Raw genomic sequence first — 23,163 nt, forward strand, 5'->3', positions numbered from 1 at the left:
GGGGTGGCGGGAGCAGTGGGAGAGAAGGAGCCAAATCCATCAAAATGGAGCAGGCAACCTTTCCCAAGACCACCGCCATCTCCCAAACACGGTTGCAGCCCCTCCCTGCCTCCAGACTCCACTGACCAATTTTCATTTGGAAGTTGTTGAAAGAGTGTTCGTTGATGTATTTCATCTGCTCCATGAGCCGCATAGCATAGTCGGCCAGTGCGGTGATATGGGAGCGCCCCTCACGGTCATAGGTGCTGTCATTCAGCCCAGAAGCTGCCATATAAGTACTGCCAATTGTCTTTATCTTCTCCAGCTGCTTAAACGGTTCATCGCTGATAATCTACAGGTAGAAGGAAGGATCCCTTTCACTTAATGCCTGAGGACACCTCTTTGCATGACTCTTTCCAAGAAATACCCCACCCAGACTCTCTGAGCCAGACAGACATAGCAGAGGCACAGTTCAGATGCAGACAACCAAGTCCCCCCCGCCACACCCCACAATACACATCATAGAATAGCAGAGTTGGAAGGGGCCATGAAGGCCAAGGTCCAACCCCCTGTTGTTGCAGGGCACCAAGTTACAGCATCGTCTGTAGTCACTTGCGGCACCAATCAAGAGTGCCTGAATGCACCTAACAAGTGAAGGACTAGTCATTCAACACATTAAATTTACATATTTTCTAGCATATAACAGCCAAGGGTAGGAGGTGCTGGCTGTGTGGAACTTGAGCAAGGCAGACAGTATCCCATGCCTTCCTCTGCATGGTGGCCCTTCTAAGGGCCTGAAAATGCAATACAGAGGTTTGGGGGGATCTTGGTGACTGGAATGAGTTGTGGGGAAAAGCATCCCTGAAAATCAGGTAGAAGCAGCTTCAGTGAGCACAGCACTTCCATCCTGGATCCAACCCACTGAGTGCGCTGACTCCAAACCTTTTAAGGCAGCTTGGACTAAATTTAAAAAAAAAATCAACAAATGGAGAAATGCACTGACCAGATCTGTGTGATCACATGTACATTGCGCATGCTGGCTACATGTCAGTGGAATTTGCATAATTACCCTCATCAGTGTGGTTTGCTGTGCTGTGTGAACCTGTGCAGCATGGTTTCTTGGGACGGACAGCAACCCTCCAAGAAGCCGTGAGCACCTGCCGTCCGCTCCCAAAGAGCTGTGCCACCCAGATCTGCATGAGATGATATGCTGCAGGAAGCTGTGCAGACACCCTGCATAACACGACACTTCCCGTGCCTAAATTAAGCTGTCATGCTGTGCGAACTAGCTCTCTGGTGCTGCTGATGCAGGAGGTGGTATCAGCAAATACCACCAACACCATTAAGTGCAATCCTTCTCGTCTCTCAACCAGCACAACCTAAGCCAACTTGGAGTCTTTTGGCCCCTGCCAGTCGACGGAGAGCTCCAGCTCCAGGGGCACGCTTTTACCTCGTCAAAGTCAGCAATGATCTCGTTGAGGAGCCGCAGGCATTCGACCCCCTCGTTGTTGGCTTCCAGCTCCACATAGAACTCCGAGAAGTTGCTGATGGAGGCAAACATGACAGCAACGCACTCGCAGGACTGGTGGTACAGTTCATCATTGAGGCGCTCCCTGGCCAGGAAGTGAGCAGCCACATCTCTGGGCAAGATGTTGTGCAACAGCCGACGGTTGTAGGCCTGCAGCTCTTCCATCTCCTCTTTCTCGCTTGTAGCCTGGGAGGAAATAAGGCTATTAGTTATACTCAGGGGTGAGGGGTATGATTTCTTCTGACCAGCAGGGACTCCAGACTCCCAACTGTTTAACAGCAGTGACAAAAGGGCTATCCCATTCCTGCTGAATTTTACTGCTGAACTGAATAAAGTCTGGAGTAACCTGGGACAGATTTTGGGCAGAAAAACTGCATGCTCCACTCAGTCCTGGGCTCAGAATTCTTTCACTGCAATCTTACGTCTTTGGCACCAAGCATCTCCAGTTAATGGATCCTGAGGTTCTATACAAAACAAAGTAGCTCCTGAAAAGTCTTTGCACCGATGAGTTATGTAAATCTTATTTCCACTTAGCTTTCACCATTGAATACGCTGTTACATGTTTGCAGGGCTGAGGAACCTGTGGCTCTCCAGTGTTATTCGATGCCAACTCACATTAGCTCAAGCCAAGATTGCCAATAATATTGGGAGTACTCCAGGATTCATGACCCTGAGCTAAACAAACAAAACATTCCGCTCTGTGTGAAGCTGGAGAAATCTAGTGCATATATCTGCATAACTTACTATTCCTTGCTAGTCATGGAAAAAGGCAGAGAGCAATGCAAAACTCTTCTGCTGCTTCCAGAAACCAGAGCTCCTGCTCAAGCCTCTCTTCAGTCTGGAATTTCATCCTACATTATCCACTCATTTTTAAGCTAGTGAGCACAATCTTACAGGATAATGTGTGTGTGTGTTTTAAAGTGAAGGTCTCTGGATAAGAAATTCCACACACAGTATCAATACATTTGACTTGCCCATTATGATTACAGACTCAAACTGAACCCTGCCATCTCTGGAATGAATCTGTGGAAAGAACATCTCCCCCATTCAGAAATGTCAGAAGAGCAGACAGAGATGAGCCACTATGTATGTTGCAAAGATGAGGAACATCAAATAAAGGGAATTGCAAACCCACACTTTCCTGATGACTCACAATGTATGTGTATAAAGTCTCTAAAACAAAGGTTCAAGCAGAGATGTTCTGGGAGGCTAATCCTCAGTTACAAAATTGCTCCCCATGGGAGACCTGCCCAGTGCAGGGACATCTGGCTTGAGAAGCTTGTGTGTGGGACTAATATGTCAATATTATTTGTGGTCTAAGTGAGATGAGGTATGCATTTAAATACTAAGTGCACTTTAGCAAAGTCCCGTGAACCTTGCTGAATTTTCAAGCTGGTACGAGAAGCTTCAAAGGGATTTTTAGATCAAACTTTTCAGCTTAAACACTGCAATTCTCGTTACTAATATGTTCACTAGCCTAAGACAGCCATTCCTTCTAAACCTGTCAAACTTAGGACAATTCTGCAATAACAGAAACAGCTGAAGTTTTGCTGGGAATTTCTCTTCTCCCTCATCTGGTTTTGGTCTAGGTGAAATCAGGGTCCCTGTTTCTAAGACAGCCCAAACCCACCAGCCTCAACCTGCACATTGCTGTGTCGTCAGGTGCCTGCATAGCAGGGAGGGGTCTGACAGGCAACAGCATCTCAGAGAAGCTGCACGAATGAGTCTTCTCCCTGCACCAACATCCTCCTCAGTTCAGCACTTGGAAAAGAAGAGGAGACATGGCCAAGCGCTACGCAACAAGGAAGCACCAACGCGGGGGCAGGGAACTTGGCACCTTCCAGGTGCGTGGGGTAACAGCTCCTGCAGCTATGCGGACTAGAACTGATGGGAATCGTAGCACGAGACATCTGGAAGGTTCCAGCTTGCCTGCCCCTGCACTGAAAACCATTCTTGGCCTGCAGTGACACCATGAAACCCCAAGCCCATCTCAGCCTGGCCTGCAGCCCCATTGCAATGTGTACTCCTCCACCCCCTGCATACTACCTGTTGTTTCCAGAGGAAGTCGAGGCGGGCAGTGGACTCCACCTGCTGGGCGTGCAGATAGAGTGCCAGGGCAAACAGCAGCAGGATGACGGGGGTCATGTACTGCAGGGCTACCTTCTGGTGTGCAGAACTATGAAAACAAGTGGGGCGGAGGGGGAGACGAGGGAAGTAAAGGCTAGGCACTGTCATTCGGCCTCCTTTCCTTCATATACACCTGCCCTCTGGCCTTTGCTTGTCTGGCTCTACCAGACTGAGCTGCACAAAAACCTTCTGCTCTCCAAAAACAACCTCAGCCCATTCTCCCTTGCTTTCCCGTATGCCTGGAAGACCCTTCCAGAGAACCTGGCCTGGAAACAATGTCTTGCTATTGCTGCTGTTAGCCATTTTGGGTGCTCGGAAGAGAGAAATAGGATATACAAGGAAAGAATAAATAAAGTAGAATTCACCCCCGTTTTCCCTTTTCTAGACCTTCCTCAAAACTCACCATAGAGCCTTTTGCATAACGCTTCAGGCAACATCACTAAGTGAACAGAAGCCCAAAAGGTGGCAAACTTCCACCTGACCAAAAGATGGCAGCCAGACTCTGCATGGGTTGTGGGCAACACAATCCTATATTCCCTGCACAGGCTGCTGTGGCACTTCTGGGCTTGAGTCACAAAGCCAGTGTTAATGTCCAAATCCTTCAGGCAAGATACCTGAAGGATGGTCTCCTCCCTTTTATACCTGCCCAGACCCTAAGCTCATCTTCAGGGGTCCTTTTTCAGGAGCCTCCACCAAAGGAAATGAGGGGGGTGGCTACTAAGAAGAGAGCCTTTTCCGCTGTGAAATGAGCCCAGTGACTACATCGCATTCTTTTTGACAGCAGGCAAGACCTGTTCATGCTCATCGGCCTTTTTTTGTTTTTCATTTTTGATTTAAATGTGGCATTGCTTTGCACTGCTGCTAGCCTCAATTTATTATTAATTTTTATTTTTAAACTAGAGCTTACAAAAAAACAAAACAAAACCATATATAACAAACACTTTTATTTTATTTTATTATTTTATATATTGTATTTTATTGCCTTATGGTTTTACTTGTTGTGTACCACCCAGAGAGCCTTGGTTATTGGGCAGCATAGAATTGCAATATGTAAATAAATGAATGCATTTAACTGCATTTGCTTGCATTGATTGCTTACTTATTTCCCCCCTTTTCCATCTTTTTGATCTCTTTTCCATGTATCCCCCTTTTCCCATCTTCTTTGTTCCCTTGCCTCCTCACAGAAATTTCAGCTAGTCCCATACTGGACTTTAAGCTCTTCAAGGCAGGTACCCATCTTGTATTCCTCGGATGCTGTTTCTTACTTATATGATATCACCAGGGCTACAGCGTAATAAATAAACCAACAAAGGCACCATGATATGCTGCCTGAAAATCCAAGGCTTCTGAGAAACAGAATCCACCACTCTCTCAAAGCGAGGGAGCAAGAGACACCAGACCTTAGAGGAACAAACAAAATGCCCGTCCTCCCCAGTTCAATTTATATCCAGAGACATGATTCAGAAGCACCTCCAGTAATCCTAATGGATGAGGGGAAATAAGCTATGAATTTCATAGACGGAGTTAACAACAGTGCTACCTTTTCTGCGTCAGGGTTGGGGAACATGTGCCCCAGATGTTGCTGGACTGCAACCCCATCAGCCAACACTGCTAATGGTAAGAGCTGACGGGAGCTGGAGCTCACCAGGATCTGGAGGATGACACATTTGTCCTCCCTGCTCTATAGAATCCTCTACCCACCCTTTCCCCTGGCGTATTTTTCCTTATTTATGTCTGGTTCTACTCACCAGTCTTCACTACTCTGGTTCTCGCTGATGACTGGCCTGTTGTGGGGAAGAGAAGAGGTGTTTTCATACAGATAGGCCCAGGCAATGGCACCCCCACCTCACCTCGAGATGCAAGACATGCCAACACAACTGAGATTCAAGGTAGGGATGGAAGTAGGGCAATGGACCGGGAGGCAATTGTGATTCTGGTGCAGGAGCAGAAATTTAAATTCTACCCTTCAGTATTTCACTGGAGGAATGAGAGTGAACAGTCCTTCCCTTTGCTTAACAGCAACATCAAGATAAAGAGTTTGGTTTGGTACTGCTAAATTCTGAAGACCCAGGGGGCCTGATCTCCTCAAATAATGGGACGGGCCATGCGGGGCTGTTTGAGGGCTGTTTCCCCCTCCAGCAAGCCCCACTGCCCAGGTTCAGAAGCCATATGCAGATGGATAATTAGGCCCAGAACATGTGTGACTTGTTCAAGTCACACTGACTGGGCAAACTGCGCAATGCCTAACTCCAACCCGTCCCTGTCCTCTAATCTGTGTCCAAAGCTCTGCAGCCAAGATGATTTGCCTCTCATTGCTCAGGGCCTATAATGGCTTTCCTCAGATCTCTACCCCCGGTGCCCACTATTTTCCACATCCAGCCCAAGCGCCGCCTCCTTGGCTTTAGAGCTCTCCATGGCTTTGTGCAGAACCACGTCTGTACCTTCATATTCCTATCAATCACTCTCTGTGATGCGCTTCCTGCCAGTTTTATTAGCTCAGACTGTGACTCCCACCCCCATGACGTTTTCTGTTTTCAGTCTAAAGAAAAGCTGCCTGAAGCATCTTAACCCTTTTCCCCACCAATCTTTTCTGCTAAAAATGACCCCTTCCCTAGGAAACACTTTTTTCCTCCACGGGGAAAATGGTATGGAGGGAGGAGAAATAATTTGGGGTTTGTGGGGGGCGTATTTTTAGTGAGAAAGTCTTCAAAGGAATAAAAAGTCCCCACTCCCACACAAATGCGCATATGGGTCATCCACTCCAGACCATTTTCTCTGTGGCTGCATTTTCTGTCACAAGTTCCTTGAGGTGCACACACAAGCGTGCATTTTGGTCTTCAGCCATCCAAAGGCCTCCCGTTCTCTTAAATGACTTTGCGCATTCTCTTCTTCATGTCTCTAAGGCTTAGAGTGCCCTCTCGAAATATCTGTGGGGTACCCTTTCAAAAGCTTTTTCCTGCATTTGTGTGGCAACATGTCCCTTGTATGTATCATACTGCAAAATGCCACACCTTCTGTCCATTCTGTGGTGCCCTGCAACTTCTGTTGCACATGCAGTGCGACCCATGGATTTCAGTGCACAAGTGAGACCCGCCATGTGCACAATAAAGGTTTAATGCTTCCCCAAGGATGCCTTGAAATCCAGGCTTCCTTGTGGGACATCCACTAGCCCCCCCAAGTTCTGGAAAGGAGCATTTTCACTCATTTCTGGGTGCTCTCAGAACTGATAAATCTCCATTCCGTGAAGTGTAAGTGTCCTGTTGGATAACTGTCCCTATTAACACAGATCTGGAAACTCTGAGAGGTGCTGCTCACCCTGCCCCACGCTCAGACAGAGGAATCAACCCTTTCAGCACTCTGTAATTAAACCCACAATTCTTTTTGAGAGGGGAGATTTCTTGGCGGTAGCTGCTGAACACAGTGGCATCTCAGAGGATGCACGCAGCCTTCAGAACGCGTGTGCTTATGTGTGACATTCAGGGATGGTGCTATGTTTATTATTTCTATGCAATATGGTATTCTTGCTACTAGTAATATTTCTATTACTATTATAGACTATAATGGTGTGCCTGGGCAGGGCACCTCTCTTTTCTCTTCCGGGGAAGTCTGAAGAGCAGCCAGGTGTGAGCTTGGAGGAGTCTACCATCTTTGGTCACCCTGGCAGCCTTTGGGATGCAGAGCTAAAAACTGAGATTCTTCCCACCCCAGAGGGATGGGGGCTCTTACAAGGCATTGGCGACCACCAGTAAGTCATAGTTGTCGAAGAGCACCCCCTGGGGGCCTTCCGCGAGGGCCAGGTACACAGCCTCCATCACCACCAGCAGTGCCAGCTTCCCAAGGCTACTGATGTGCAGGAAGACAGAAGAGGCCAGCAGACTCAGCAGCACTGAGTAAGTGAAGTACTGCAGGGAGGAAAGGAGAGGGCGAGGGTGAGGGCCTCCTTCACGGAGACTAGGCACTTTCCCAGAAGCCCACAGCCATTCCTTCGTGACACGCATCCCCCCCACCCCACACCCATTCCTTCACATTCATTTTTATGGAACTGGCTGCCATGAGTTGCAGCGAACGCTTTTAGAAACAAATTCCTGGAGGCTTGTTCTGTCAAAAGCTGTTCTTTCCCACAGAGAAATGGCACTTCTATGCTCAGTGGCAGTAAGTTATTGAATGTTAAGTTGCTGGGAGGCAACACAGAGAAGGACCCTGCTTGAGGACAACAAGAATTCTCTGCTAGATCATAGAATCACAGAATCATAGAGTTGGAAGGGGCCAGAAGGGTCCAAACCCTTCCTGTTGTTGCAGGACACTAAGTTACGCTATCCCATTCAGCCCTGGGTTTGATCCAGCAGGCTTTTTTAAATATTCACTCTTCCTGCTTCCTTAGATACAGCTCCCCACCCCACCCCACCAATTCAGGCAACGACCAAGGTCCAAACACTCCAGCTACCAAGATACTCCTGGGAAGAGACATGGGGTGGAGGAGAATGTAGAGGAGTGGAGACCAAAGAGTAGCGCACACAGACTCATCCTGGCCCCAGGACAGAGCCCTGAGTGCCACCCCTGGGCTTCTATGGCTCTCCCCTTGTGCCTCAGCCAGGCTCCATCGCCCCTCTCAGAATCTTTCTGGGAGGTACATACCTCAGGGAAGCTGCAGCTAGAAGCACCGTTCCCCTGGCAGGGCAGAGCATCCGACACCAGTGAGAAGTTGAGGGCACGGAGCTGGCAGGGCCCCACAGCAGCTGGAGTAATGTTGAGAAACGCGGCAGCGCAGTCTTGGAGCCGGAGCCGGCTGCAAGCAAACTGGGTTGAGGGGGGGAAAACGGCCAGCTGTGTAGGACTTACAGGGAATGTGAGGCTGCTCTGCTGTTCTGAAGCCCACCCAGGCCCAGCCTCTCATACTAATGGCAATGAGTGGACAGCTGCAGCTCAGAGACAGGCAGCCAAGCTTGCAGAGCAGTGGAGTGGCTCGAACAAGGAGCTCCTCCTCACAGGCCGCGCGCTCTTCCCACTTTTGCTCCTGGCAAACGGGACTTCGTATTGCTCAACCAGGGAAGGCAGCAGGACAACAGGAGCCAGGGTAGAGGTGCGGGGAAAGGGGACCCTCCCAAAGCCCCTTCTTGCTTTTCCTCCAGCCAGCTTTGTGCTCTTTCCCATCAGCCCTGGGTCCGGACTGTCCCCACCACTCAAGGCCTGAGCGCAAGGCCTTTGCACAAACGCCACCCCTCCAGCCTCACAGCCAACCTCACTGCTCCTACCATGTTGATGAAGGCAGAGACAAAGACAAGCAGGATGGCTGCGACCCCGGTGACCGTGCTGTTGATTCGGGACTGGGTGATCTTGCGGGAGATGTGCTGCAAGGTGGCAGGAAAAGGCTGCAGGGAATCACAGAACGTGGTATGAGATAAAGGGGTCCTTGAGTTGCCACCATCTCCCACCTGTGGTGGTCAAGAGGAACCAGAACGGGATGGCTCCAGAGGACTAGCACAGGAGTGAGTTCCGGCTACCTCTACCTGCCTGGTGGCATCAGAACAGATGTCAGGACTCAAGCCAACTGCAAGGGCCTGAATTAAGGAGATACCAAGTGTGGATTCAGTGGCAGAGCACGAGCTTTGCAAGGAGAAGAGGGTCCCAGGTTCAGTCCCTGCTGTAGCTCCCTTTAATGGGATCAGGGTGCAAACAATGGAGAGAAGCCCCTCCCTGACCACAACTCCGGGAAGCCACTGCCAAGCAGAGTCGGTGATGCTGAGCTAGATGGGTGATCACCCGACCTTGTTCAAGGCAACTTCCTGTGTCGTGCCACCCAAGTCTGGCCCAAGGAAGAAACTCTGGGCCAGGAAGAGTCAAGAGACCCCTTCCAGGTCAGGCCTGATGGTTGGTCTGAAGAACCAAGAGGCCCAACTCCTTCAGCAGGCTGCTGACCTTGGCCTTTCCTCACCCCACACCCTGTTTGATAGGAGCCAGCACCACAGGACCGTCATTCAACCTAAGGAACCACGGTCTCAGGAGGCTGGGGAAACACAGTAATAACCCCCCCCATAGGACCCCCACAGAAGCAACATGCATCCACACACACTCAGGGTGAAGGGCCAGGCTCGGGTGGTGGAAGTAGGCCTCGCAGGGACAAATCAGGCGTCACGCATACATGGGGGCTCAGTGAAGAGTCACTCACGCCAAGGCAGGAATAGATGGCGCAGACAAAAAGGATGGTGGCCAGGATGACGAAGACGCTGATGTAGGCGCCAAGCATCAGTGGGGAGCTGTGGGGAGATGTGGCAAGTCAGCCCTGGCGGTCAGGACACCACGGCCAGCAAGCGCATTTGTTCACTGGTCATCCACTTTCACCATAGTGTGTTCTCGGACCGTAGCGTCATCATCATCATTTTCAATGGGCTTGGGCTGCTGGCAGCATCTCTCTCTCGAGACCAGGGGCCCTGGTCACACACAATCCCTCTGGACAATTTTAGGGAATCTCCCCACACCACAGTTCACCCCATTTGGCAGGATCTCCGTGCACTTTCTGGAGCTGGAGGGGTTGTTGTGCAATGGGGAGCAGAGTCTGGTTCTGCCTATGCAGTTGATTCAGTTTAAATTTGGATATAACCCCCCCCTTTTAAAATGTTGTATTTTTGTTTGAATGCAAAATACTGCGTTTAAATTTTAAAACAGTGTTTGGCTATACCATGTAGCACAACCATTCCCAAACTGGTGTCTTCCAGATGTTTTGGGCTACAGCTGACCATATGCCTGACTGGGGCTTATAGGATTTGTAGTTCCCAGACATCAGAAGGGCATGAGACTAGTGCACACATCTGGTTTTTGACAAATAATGATCCCTTGCTACTAACCCTAGTTGGGCTTTGTTAGGAAACCACATTTCTTCCTCCTTTTCCTTAAGTGAAACAGAAACTTATCAGCCTCAAAGTGGAAACGATCACCAAACCAGACTAGCCTAGCTTGTTCCTGAGCCCTTTACTTTGGGGAACTGCCAAATCGTGGATGTCATCAGCCTAGTGCAGCCTTCTCTAACTCACCCTTGCAAACTGTTAGACTACAGCACCCATGGTCCCAGGTAATCATGGGGATGATAGGAGTTGTAGTCCATACATTCTGCAGGGCTCTGCTTTGCAGAAAGCTGGCCTAGCATGGCGATGCCTCATCCCATTCTGCATTATGCGGGTTAGATCTTTGATGAACTCATCACAGAGGTCATGATCCATTCACAGGCAGGCAGCACGAATGTGCTCTCTACTTAGCACAACTGGAATCCCACGGTGGTGAACAAATAATTCCACTGGAGTCAAGACAGCATTGGCAAAGCATTGAAGGATTGATTTCCATTTCTGTTTGGATAATCCTGTGGTTCAAGCAGTGTTCCCCCCCGCAACAGAAATATGACCTCAAGGCATCCCTCTGCTTCCTTCGGGGCGTGGGGGCCTTAATTGGGAAGCAGTGGCTTGGTGGCACTTCATGCCATGCAGTGCGTGGGTTCTTTAGGAAGACTTAGTTGTGTTTGGGACTATAGATCCGTGCATACTGCTGCCTAGGTCTACTCTAAAGTGCCTGCTGGAGAGGCATAGTGCAGATACCACCCATGTACTGGGATCCTGTGGAATTTATCTTCACTGTGTGTGTGCACACACATATACAAACGTGCTCGCAGAAAGAGTACACGGTGAACGTACTCTTGCACATGTGTCACTCACTGCGGGAAGATGACAATCTGGATACAACAAATGAAGCAGAAGACAAGGACGGTGCAAGCCACATAGCCCCCGAAACGGGCATCTACTTTTTTGGAATACTGCAGAGGGGAGAAGAGAAGAGAAATTACCAAAGGATGGCAGTTCCCACTGCGGAGGGGCAGAGTGGAGCAAGCCTTCAAGACTGGCCTGAGGCCTAGTCTAGAAGCAAGGGAAGATACCTTTCTCTCCAACTCAGGCTTCTGGAAAGTGAGCAGGAATCGTTTGACGTGATCCTTACGTAGCTGGTCGATGCTCCGCGCATCAATGGCACGGCCCAGAAATTCATCTACCTCATCTTCAGGATTCAGGGCTTCCTGGGTGCTCCGGCTGCAGGAGAGAGAAGTCTCTGTTGGATGACCAGGAAGAAGGCAGGCCAATACAGGCCTTGCAATGCGAACCTGATGAATTTCTCCCGTTGCTGCCACCACACAGTGAAGGGGGCCCCCAATGGGCACCACTTCCCCCCACCCCACTGTTAGGATTCAAGGGGGAGCTAAAGTGAAGGCACTCACTTGTCTTTGCTGGAATCATCAATACCCTGAGAAGAGAAGGGGTGGGAAGAGAGAAGGAAAATCATTTTAAGGCCCACAGTCAATTAAAAAAATACTATTTGAATACACATACAGACACTGAATATCTAAGACCCAGGGACAAAATCCTGCCCTCCTAGAGCCCCAGTCCAGCCCTCCGGGGATCCCTAGACAGCACCAGCCCCTTTCCCCAGCCCTACTTCCTTTCCCTCAACCATCCAGTTGTTTGGGGGTTTCCTGGCTTTGCGCAGTCGTTTCCCCATTCAAAAAGGCTGAAACGTCTCTCCTCAGATTTACATACTTGCAAAAGAGCTTTAAGCTTAAGCATGCTGGTGGTTCTGGCTCCACGCTTTTTGTGTCCATCCCCAGAACTATTTATTGTTATTTATTACAACTGCATATCACCCAAAAGCCAAGGCTCTCTGGGTAGTTTACAACAATTCAAAACATAAAATGCAGCATACCCATTTAAATAGTTAAGAAAACTGCATAAAATCAAAGTGAAAACTACAGTAAAAATGAGCATCAGCACAAAGATTTAAAGTATGACACAGATTTTAAAACAGTCTGGAACTAAAATTCAAGGAAATAACTAGAAATATTGGTACACTAGAAAGCATACAATGAGGGTGCCAGGCAGGCCTCCCTGGGAAGTGTATTCCATAGTCATGGTGCCACAATGGAAAAGGCCCTGCTTCTAGTCCTCCCTCACCAGACTTCCCTCAAAAGGAGCACTGAGGATGATCTTAGGCCCAAGCAGGTATACAGGGGAGGAGGCCATCCTTCAGGAAACCTGGCCCCAAGCCATTCAGGGCTTTGAATGCTCCAACCAGCACTCTGAATTGGGCTGGGACATGGACTGGCAGCCAGTGCAGATGGTAAAGTACTGGCCTAATGTGATCTTGCTGGCTAGTCCCAGTTAACAATCTCACTGCCCCATTTTGGAATAGCTGAAATTTCCAGACTGTTTTTAAAGGCAACCCCACATATAATGCATTGCAGAAATCCAACCAAAACATTACCAGAGCACGGCTAACTATGGCTAGGCCATCACTGTCCAGATAAAGGCATAGTCTAAGCTGATAAAATGTGCTCCATGACAGCAAGTCCACTTGTGTCTCTTGCAACGGTACTCGATCCAGCCCCAAATGACAAGCCCAGTCTTTTAGCGGAAACGTGACCCCTTCCAGAACAGGTTGCGTATCACTCGCCTGCTTAGTGAGCCATCCACAAACTGCACCTCTGTCTTTTCTGGAGTCTCAGTTTATTGGCCCTCATCCAGTTTACTACTTTGCTCAGACACTGATTCAGAGCAGCCACTGCCTCACTTAGATTTGATGAAAGGAAGGACAGAGCTGGGTGTCGTCTGCATATTGATGATACCTCTACCCAGCCCTCCAGATTAACTCTCCAAATGGTTTCATGTACATGCTGAACAACATGGGGGAGAAAACTGAACTGTGTGGAACCCCACAGCATAACTGCCAAGTCACAGAGCAATAATCTCCCAGCGGTACCTTCAGGAATTGACTATCCAAGTAGGAGCAGAGGCACTGCAATGCAGTCCCTTCAGCTCCCAACCCAGATTGCTTCTCTGGAAGGTCAATGACATTGAAAGCTCCAGAGAAGTTCAAGAGAATTAACTAGGTCACACTCACCCTGTCCCTCTCCCTTCCCCTGCAAAGGTCATCCCAAAGGGTGACCAAGGCAGATTCTGTTTCAAATCCAGGCCTGAAGCCTGATTGAATAGGATCCAGATACCCCATTTCATTTTAGAGTGCTTGGAATTGACCAGCAGCCATCTGCTCAAGCACCTTGCCCAGGAAGATGCCTAGCTTTGAGTTATTATCATTTGCTGGGACCAAGTTAGACTCTTTTTAGAAGTAGTGTAATTATCTTCGCCTTTGGCGAGGCTGACCTCATTTCCTCTCTCATGGAGGCATTTATGAACTCCTGGGCCTAGCCAGATATTCCTTCCTTGTTAGAAGTAATGAGCCACAAAGAGCAAAGGTTAAGCATGCAGGTAGTCAACAACCCCCAGGAGCTTGTCTGAAACTGAATTTGGCCTTCAGAATGAAAGAGCTGTGAGCTACACCATGCTTGTCTTTTTTGTATTTTTGGGTCTGCCCCTTCTGCTTTTGGTCCCACCCCCCACTGATATTTGGCTCCCAACACATTTTCCAGAAATAAAAATGTTCCGCAGCTCTGCTTTACACAAACACACACACACACACACACACACACACTGGTGAAGGGCTAAGAATCTGTAGTTATACTAGTGAATGTGCAACATTCCTCATATTTTTAGACATTTGCTAGGTACATATGGGATTTCCATAGATGAACATTAGCCATCACTGCATATCACACTTTCATGGCAGCATACTCTCAAGCTGAAGACCAGAAATATCTGTAGCCAAGTTCTACATCTTTTTAAAATCCCCATTATTAATTTTGGCAATGTCATGCATTCAGTAAAAAAGCAAACAAAACAAAACACAAACAACCCATCAACCAACATCACAACATAGTTATCTGCAGGTATCAGTTCCATGCCAAAGTATTTTTCCCAATCATGAAAAGAAACTAGTCCTCTTAATTGTGTTTTCATCTACTCGTATATTTCCTTATTTGGACTTGCCAACATGGTGCAAGGTTTCAGCGTAGCCTAGAAAATCTCCTTCTGTGCTTACATTCTGTTCCATCCCATAATGGTTCTACAGTGCTCCAAATCCCTCAAACCCATTCCTCCTCAGGGCTGGGTGGACGAATGGAGTTCTTCTACCCCCGCCCCAGGGCTGTTGCACACTTTGCTAGGATTGTCAGGAGCAGCAGGGGCCCTTCCCTGGGCTCACAGTCCCATCTCTGAACACACTGGGAGGTGCCATAAATCTGCCGGGCTTACACTGGCCTTTGGCCAAACAAGCAGTACTGCTCATGGCCCTCAGCATGCCAGTATGGCTAAGATTTACAGCTGGAAAGCAGAAAGCCTGCTGGCTGGTTAATGCTCAACTCAGTAGGTGTGGGAAAGGGGCCTGGGAATGGAGCCTGGGAATATGACCAGAGATGACAACAGTGACGCTGCCAACCTCCTCTGCTTTATGCAGCCATCTCGTTGCCTCCATTGCTGCCACTCCTCCCACCACCAGTTCAGGCACAGGTCAATCTTTGCCCCAGGAGTCTTTATTTCATGTATTTAGATAGACTCTTAAGCCACTTGTCAATTCCAAAGGGTTCCTCGAGGAACTAACAGCAGCAAGAACAAAAATAATATAGAAACTGCAAGCAACCACTTACAAAATATTAAAACGGAGTGAACAGTGTGTAATTCTTAAATGAAATCAGGCCAAATCCAGTAAGATAAATCATGGAACAGTCACTTTAAAAGTCTTCAGCTGCTGCAGGAAAGGGACCAAAGTCAGTGCTGGCCAAGCCTCTCCAGGGAAGGCATTCCAAAGCATGGCAGATCACCCTCTGCCAAGGAAGTGCTATCTTAGTTCACTCTTTGTCTCACCTCAGATGGAGGGAGGACCCAAAGCAGACCTCGGGGTACACTGGTCCCAAGACATTTAACAGTCAAAAACAGGACTTGGAGTGGTGCCTGGAACCATTATAGGAAGCCAGTGCAGTTTTTTCCAAAGCTAGCAAGATGCAATCAAAACACTCTGTCCCAGTCAACATCCTAGTGTCAGTATTTTGTACTAGCTGAAGCTTCAAAGTCAACTTCAAAAGCAGATACACATACAATGTATTACACTTACTACAATGCAGTGTATTACACTTACTAATAATTACAGTAATCAACACGGGATGCTATCAGAATGTGCAAAGTGGTAGCCGGGCCATCTCTGTTCAGGAGAAGCCAACAGCTGCCGAATCATCTAATCTGGTGAAGGCAGTTTTCTAACCTGGGAGACATACGGGATTCCATATAAGGCCATCACTGATAGCACCCCCAACCTGCAAACCTGATCCTTAATAAGGAATAATGGGGAAAGCAACTTCATTCAGAACAGGATGAACTTCACCTCCTTGGGCAGGCATGCCACCCATGCTACCTCTTGTGTGTCTGGACTGAGTTTCAATTTATTGGAACTGATCTAGGTCCATTAGCAATCTCAGACACATCAAATGTTTCCCCTAAATTAAATGAAAACAAATTACAGAGTTCGGTGCCTTCAGAATACTGATGCGCTGACCCCTATACTCTGGCAGTGACCTCACTTGATCTTTTCATGGAGATGTTAAATGGGTGGAGGAGGAGAGGCTGGAGGCACACTGCAGTCTAGCTACCATGGAGCAGAGCTGAGCTAAGCAGTTCCCCAGAATCACCTTCTGGAAATTGCCATCCAAGTAGGAACAGAATCACTCAAGTGCCACCAATCTCCATTCTAACCAGCCATTCCAGGAGGACACTTGGGCTAATGATATCAAAAACCACTGAAAAGCCATTCAGAATTAGCATTCTTTTTCTGACATATGTTAGGGCAATCAAAGTAGTCAAAATTGGTGCCAAAACTGGGCCAGAAAATCTGTTTCATGCAAAACCAACTGGATTTGCCTAGCAACCACTTGCTAAAGAACCTCACCCCAAGAAGGAACATCTGTGGCTTGCTAATAATAGGTCTAAGGAATCCCCTTTTATGACACAACGGCATCCTTTAAAAGATGGCAAGAACTGTAATGATATGTGTCCACACAGCAGCCAAAGCATCAACAGTGGCATAAACCACACTAGCAAGAAATTTCCCCATGATTCTCAGGACTATATCTGGATCCACCAGTTTGTGGAAGCAAACCATCTTAACAGGTCTCTCACCAACAAGATCACAGGAAGCCTGAAGTCCTCTATGCATTCCAAATAACACATGAGGGCTAGAAAGAAGGGACAGGGGAAGGGTCCCTACTCCACCCTCCCAAAGTCCTCATGTACACCAGGACCTATCCCCCATCCCCTCACCTTATCATGTGGAGGAGTGGGTCTGAAGGACGGTTCCACTCGTAATGTGTGTGTTTGTTTATTATATCCCAACTTTTTCTTGCAAGGAACCCAAGGGGGCTCACATAATTTGGAAGTGAGAAGAACATTCTATGGTCAGCACCCCCCCCCCCATTATCAGGGCCTCCAAATGTACAAACCATTCTCCCCCAGGGGAGGGGAGGGCCTGTTGTGTGCAGGATATTGGGCTCAGGGCCAGCATGCGCTTTCCCACACTGTCCCAAAGGTCAGTTCTTAAATGTTCTTCGGAATGTCTAAAGGGGACTCAGGTCTCACTAGGAGGTGACCTGATGGACAAGAGCATCATGGGGGAAGGAAATAGTTTTTAAAAATCCCGCAGGACTGGGTGCTGAAGTGGCCCCCAAGACACTTAGCTGAAATGGGCTTCTGCAGCTTCACAGCAGCCAACATACTCTTTATTGCAATGCGTTAGGCCACATCAACGGATGCTGTGAGTGAAGCGCACTGCCAGGTAGTGCTACTGGCACCGGTCCCATGGCAACAAACTTGCTACCACAAAACCAGTGCTGGCAATGCACTGCCGTAACTGGCAGCGTAGCTACTAACAATCTGTCAATGAAACTCATCATCAAATGCAAACAATACCCAGGCAACTGACGCAATGCTACCAAAATCCATGAAGCAATCAGTGCCATGGCAACAACCTGCAACCCAGCAATCAAGAAATTAAGTGCAACCCATAGCAATGGATCACATGTAGCCAGGGGCTGTCACTTAGCAACTGGCAAACTGTGCCATTATACTGAAGAGCACACTGAACTCAGGGAGGGCTGTGTGTGATTTTTTTTAAACACTGAAATTATGCAAATGACTTAATCTTAGATTTGCATAGCAGGCTTCACTGGCATTTTACTCCATTGAAACTGGTCAGAGATGGAGGGTTTCAAGCACAAGTTTTCTTTAGCCAGAGACCAGAAGAGGGCAGCTAGCCTTTGCCGACCTGGTGCCTTCCAGGTATCTTGGACTATAATTCCCATCATTCTCATCCAGCATGGCTAGGAATGAAAGGAATTACAGCTCCAGAGAGGACATCAGCTTGGGGAAGGTAAGGATAAGGTAATGTGTGCCATGGGCTCAGGAAGCTGGGCAGATACTTCAAGGAACCGGTCTCCATGAAGAACAAAGTATCCTTTCAATTCCCCGGTGACAATGCTTTTGTGTGCGTAAAGAGGAACTTGGCAGCTAGATTTTTCTCCCGCCCTGGAAGGAGATCTGCAGAAGCAGAGGAACAAGAGCCGGGAGTGAGACTAGACACCTGTCGCCATTCTTAAAGCTCTGTGAGGAACGTCTTTGGTTTTAAAATCAGGGATAACCAGCTTCAATGTCTTCAGGACTCTTCAAATTTCTAAATCAGGGATGAGCATCCTGTTGATGGGTAACTCCTATCAGCCCTACTTAGCACAGCCAGTGGTGAGGGCTTAGGGAAGTTGAAGGCCAAAACACGCTGCCTACCCCTGTAAAGGACTGACCAAGTTTGGATTTTAAAATGGTCTATAATTCCCCCTATCAAAAGTCAGAGTGGAAAAATGCCTACAGCGGCTGCAGGCCAGACCATGCTCTGAGAGTCTATTCTGTGGCACAAACGGACCCCTGTATATATGGTCAGGCTCTGTTATAAAGTTAGCAACATCTAGCAATAAAGGCCCTTGTAGTGCACATGCCCTCTAAACTTGCCTATAAGCCCGAGATTAAAGATTTCAGACGACTTGACCTTTGGAAGGACCTCCGCTGATTGAATTAAAAGAATGTCATGGATCATAACTAGTGTGCAGCTATTAAGATAGCCCTCCTCTCTGGCTGGCTGGTGCTCGCGCTCTCGCTCGCTCGCTCGCTCGCTCTCTCTCACACACACGCGCGCGCACACACACACACACACACACACACTTGCTCTTTCATCTCAAATAAGAGTAATAACATTTTAGAGACTACAGAAGCTGGTGGACTTCATGCTAGTGACTGAATTCCATTGGTCATGGGGGCATCACAGCCACGGGCAATTTCTAAATTCCCAGACACAAGCTGGGAACAGTGGCTGTTCCATAGCATAGCAATTGCACTTGCAAGTAAGTGATTGTCTCATGCAAAAGAGAAAGAACTTTTAAAAGTAGTGCTTTGAGGGGAGGTAGCAGAAAGGAAGTAGGAAACACTCAGGGGAAACAAGATTCCATTTTTCCTAGAAAGGCCGTGCAGGGTGTGTCTATGGGGAAAAGGGCAAGAGAAATACTGGTTGTGGCAGCTGATAGCAGGAAGGGGAAATGCAACATAGAAAGTTTCTTGCCACAAAATTCTCTTCAGGCCTTGTTAATACTTTCCGCAGCATGGGGCAGTAGAACAGATCTTGACTATACCACATGGGGGAATAATGTAGAATGGTTCCCCACCACCACAATAGTACAGACTTCTGTACTGCCTTGGCAAAATTATATACACTGGTAGCAAACCGAGTTGTCTGAGTGCCAGTCCCTACATAGCTGAAATGGTGCCATCCACACACAAGAAAGACAGCAAATCAAGGGGCAGGAAGAAGAACCAGAAAAGGAATATCCTGGAAGAGGGCACACCTGAGGCCCTGAAAAGGTGCATTCCACACCATGACATTTTGTTGTAGGTCCCACTTGCACTATCGAACTCTGCCTCACGCAGTTCCATCTATAGACCCACAGTAGGCTTCACACACTGTCAGGTGCGGGAGTGTGTGAGTGACAGTGACAGAGAGAGAGGTGGGGGGGATGACTCTTATTCTAATAATAAAGCAGCCATTCCTAAACTGCATGCCATGAAATAAATGAAATAATGAGAGGCTCCTGTGAACCACAGAGGAGGTGGGCCTACGCATCTCTGCATGATTTCACCATTTTAGCCTTGCCCGATCCAATCAGTCTCCATTAGAAGTAATTAATTCAGCTACACTGATATTCCTGTGTGCAACTGGGGCATGTAATCATCCAGAGGTGCAGTAAAATTATTCACACTCAGCAGTTGTATCTCTGCATGAGTCACAAAATGGGGCTTGCCTCCTCCCGTCACAAGGCAGAACTACCTCATTGTCTCATGAGGACATGCAGGGAGCAAGCTCCTCTGAAGGATAGATGTTTTTACACTTGCATCATTTTTACAAAGTGAATTTGTTCAGATGTAAGATTTGTGCCTCCGATTCTAAATCAGAGAAGCAAAGCTGGAAAGGAGTGCCTAAACTATGTGGAGGTAATTCGGAAAGCACCACATTAAGGTGCACTGCATGCCAAAGAAGCCTCACGGTGCATGCACACAAGCAACCCTAAATCTCTGGTATATGCACACAAAAACCCCTAAATCTCCACACCCAAGCCAAATTGTTCTAAATAATTCAAGCATGAGCACCATGGACTTCTCTCATGCTAACAAGCTCACCACACCGGCAGGTGTGTACCTGATCAAAACCGAACTTCACCAAGACTGCCCCGGCCAGATTCTCCCGTTTGAATATCTGCTAGGAACATGCCCAGACTAACAGCATAGGGGACGCCTAATCTGAACACTCTGCAACACACGCAGCCACATTCCCAAAGCAGAAGGAAGAGCAGCATGCCAAAAAGGATTCTAGACAAGAACACTTCTCCTCCTCTGACATGCTACCTTCCTACAGAATGGAATTGTGCATTCGAATGCAAAATATCTATCTACCTACCTACCTACCTACCTACCTACCTGAGAGAACCACCCTCCTGCCTTCTGAAGTCTGTCCCACATTTTATTAATTAATTAATAGCTTTTGCATGCCGTCCTATCCCAGGATGGCTTACAATATTTAAAAAGACAACTAAAACAACAATTTCAATCAATAATAAAACAGAACAAAACAATAAACAGAGTGACTAAAAACAGAGTGACAAAACAAACAGAGTGACTAAACTGAAAAGCTATTAAATTTTAAAATACTGTTTAAATAAAAAGGTGTTGGCCTGGTGCCGAAAAGAGTATAAACTTGGCACCAGGCGTACCTCTCTGGGGAGTACATTCCAGAGTCTGGGTGCCACAGCAGAGAAGGCCCTACTCCAAGTTGATGACCTTTTAACCTCTCTTAGAGAGGGTTCCCGGAGCAGGGCCTCTCCCGCAAGATCTTAAGGGGCACGAGGACATATAAGGAAGGAGACATTCCTTCAGGTATTCTGGTCTCAAGCCGCTTAGGGCTTTATAGGTCAAAACCAGCACCTTGAATTGGGCCCAGACTTCAACTGGAAGCCAGTGGAGCTGGCAGAGGACTCGTATTATGTGAGAGTAATGGCCGGTTCCCATCAGCAGCCTGGCAGCTCTATTCTGTACCAGTTGCAGTATCTGGACTGTTTTCAAGGGCAGCCCCACATAGAGTGCGTTACAGTAATCCAAGCGGGAAGTTATCAGAGCATGTATCACTGTTGCTATGAAGTGCTCATCCAGGTAAGGATGCAGCTGATGGATCAGTTGAAGTTGTAGGAAAGCACTCCTTGCCACCACCGCCACCTGGAAATTCAGTGACAGCTCTGGATCAAGGAGTACTCCCAAGCTGTGGACCTTGTCCTTCAGAGGGAGTGCTACCCCATCCAGAACTGGGTCAAAATCACCTACCTGGAGACCCGCACCATCCACCAACAGGACTTCCGTCTTATCTGGATTGAGGCTCAGTTTATTGGCCCTCATCCAGCCCATTACCTCGGCCAGGCACCAGTTCAGTACAGCCACCACCTCACCTGGAGCAGATGTAAATGAGAGGTAGAGCTGTGTGTCATCAGCATACTGATGACTCCGCAGTCCAAACCTCCTGATGACCTCTCCCAGTGGTTTCATGTAGATGTTAAATAGCACGGGGGACAAAATAGAGTCCTGCAGAACTCCATGGCAAAGCTGCCATGGCGCAGAGCTATAGTCCCCCAGCACCACGATCTGGAATCGGGCAGCCAGATAGGAGTGGAACCACTGCCATGCAGTGCCTCCTTCTCCCAATCCCACCAGCCTATCCAGAAGGATACCATGGTCAATGGTATCGAAAGCCACTGAAAGGTCCAGGAGAGCCAACAGGGATGTACTCCCCGTGTCCCTCTCCCTGCACAGGTCATCATACAGGGCGACCAAGGCAGATTCAGTACCATAACCAGGTCTGAAGCCAGACTGAAATGGGTCCAGATAATCAGTTTCGTCCAAGAGTGCCTGGAATTTCATCCAAGAGTGCCACCTGCTCTAACACCTTGCCCAAAAATGGAATATTGGCCACCAGTCTAAAGTTGGCGGCCACCTCTGGGTCCAGGGATGCCTTCTTCAGAACAGGCTGGATCACCACCTCCTTCAAGAGGGCTGGGACCTAGCCCTCCCTCAGTGAGCCATTAATAACCTCCTGGACGCAGGGACCAATCCCATAACTGGCCTCCTTAAGTAGCCAGGAAGGGCAAGGGTCAAGAAGACAGGTCGTAGGATGTACCATCCCAAGCACCTTGTCCACATCATCAGGCCGCAATAACTGAATCTCATCCATTAAAGATGGACCAGACGGAGTTCTGGACACTTCCCATACCGGAACAGAATCAACTGTGGAGTCCAGATCACGGTGAATCTGAGCGATTTTTTCCTTAAAGCGCTGGGCAAAGTTGTCACAGCGGGCTGCTGAAGGTGTGACCAGGTCATTTTCCTGGCCAGCGTGTGTTAGGCCTCGCACTATTTGGAAAAGCTCCGCTGGACGGCACTGTGAGGAAGCAATGGAAGCGGAGAAGAATTGCCTCTTCGCCGCCCTCACTGCCACAGTGTAGGCTCGATAATGAGCACGTAAGTGTGCTCAGTCAGATTCGTCCCGAGATTTCCCCGACCTGTGCTCTAGGTGCCTCCCAGCCTGCTTCATCGCCCCCACGACTCAGGCATATACCATGGTGCCGGACCGGGCTCTCTAAAACAATGTTGCTTAGCGCTAGAGCTCCCACACTTCAAATGATTCCATAATGAGTTCCTTCTAACCCAAGGGGAGGCAACTTTTTTGGGCCATGGGTGCATCTAGAAATTTTAAAAAATCGTCCTGGACACTGTCACAAAATAGCTGCCATGGGAGGCATGGCAAAAGAGAAATTACGTGTTTGTCACTGTAGTGAAGACCCTAACCCAAGCAACTCTGGTTCCACTGTATTTTAAACTAGCTGGGGTAAAGCTTATCTTAAAGTACAGGTAGGGCATGTAGGGTTGGAGCAATGCAGACACTGCACATTACATATCTTTATGCCACCTATTTGATATTGGAAGAAT

General features: G+C 48.2%; 1 protein-coding gene across 2 annotated transcripts in view; it reads right to left on the minus strand.

Moving 5' to 3' along the window:
• Window positions 1–23,163, minus strand: part of ADCY6 (adenylate cyclase 6) — a 56,983-nt gene that overhangs the window by 4,793 nt on the left and 29,027 nt on the right. For both annotated transcript variants that reach the window (XM_044421887.1, XM_044421888.1), the window contains exons 11-21: window positions 11,886–11,911; window positions 11,553–11,700; window positions 11,335–11,432; window positions 9,801–9,888; window positions 8,887–9,003; window positions 8,270–8,431; window positions 7,361–7,536; window positions 5,383–5,418; window positions 3,554–3,683; window positions 1,430–1,693; window positions 127–331 (exon numbers count right to left, since the gene is read on the minus strand). In XM_044421887.1, the coding sequence (XP_044277822.1) occupies window positions 127–331; window positions 1,430–1,693; window positions 3,554–3,683; window positions 5,383–5,418; window positions 7,361–7,536; window positions 8,270–8,431; window positions 8,887–9,003; window positions 9,801–9,888; window positions 11,335–11,432; window positions 11,553–11,700; window positions 11,886–11,911 (1,450 nt within the window). The remainder of the gene's footprint in view (window positions 1–126; window positions 332–1,429; window positions 1,694–3,553; window positions 3,684–5,382; window positions 5,419–7,360; window positions 7,537–8,269; window positions 8,432–8,886; window positions 9,004–9,800; window positions 9,889–11,334; window positions 11,433–11,552; window positions 11,701–11,885; window positions 11,912–23,163) is intronic.

This window comes from Varanus komodoensis, unplaced genomic scaffold (genome assembly GCF_004798865.1).
Source record: "Varanus komodoensis strain SLA01 unplaced genomic scaffold, ASM479886v1 scaffold12, whole genome shotgun sequence".
In the NCBI taxonomy this organism is placed as follows: Eukaryota; Metazoa; Chordata; class Lepidosauria; order Squamata; family Varanidae; genus Varanus; species Varanus komodoensis.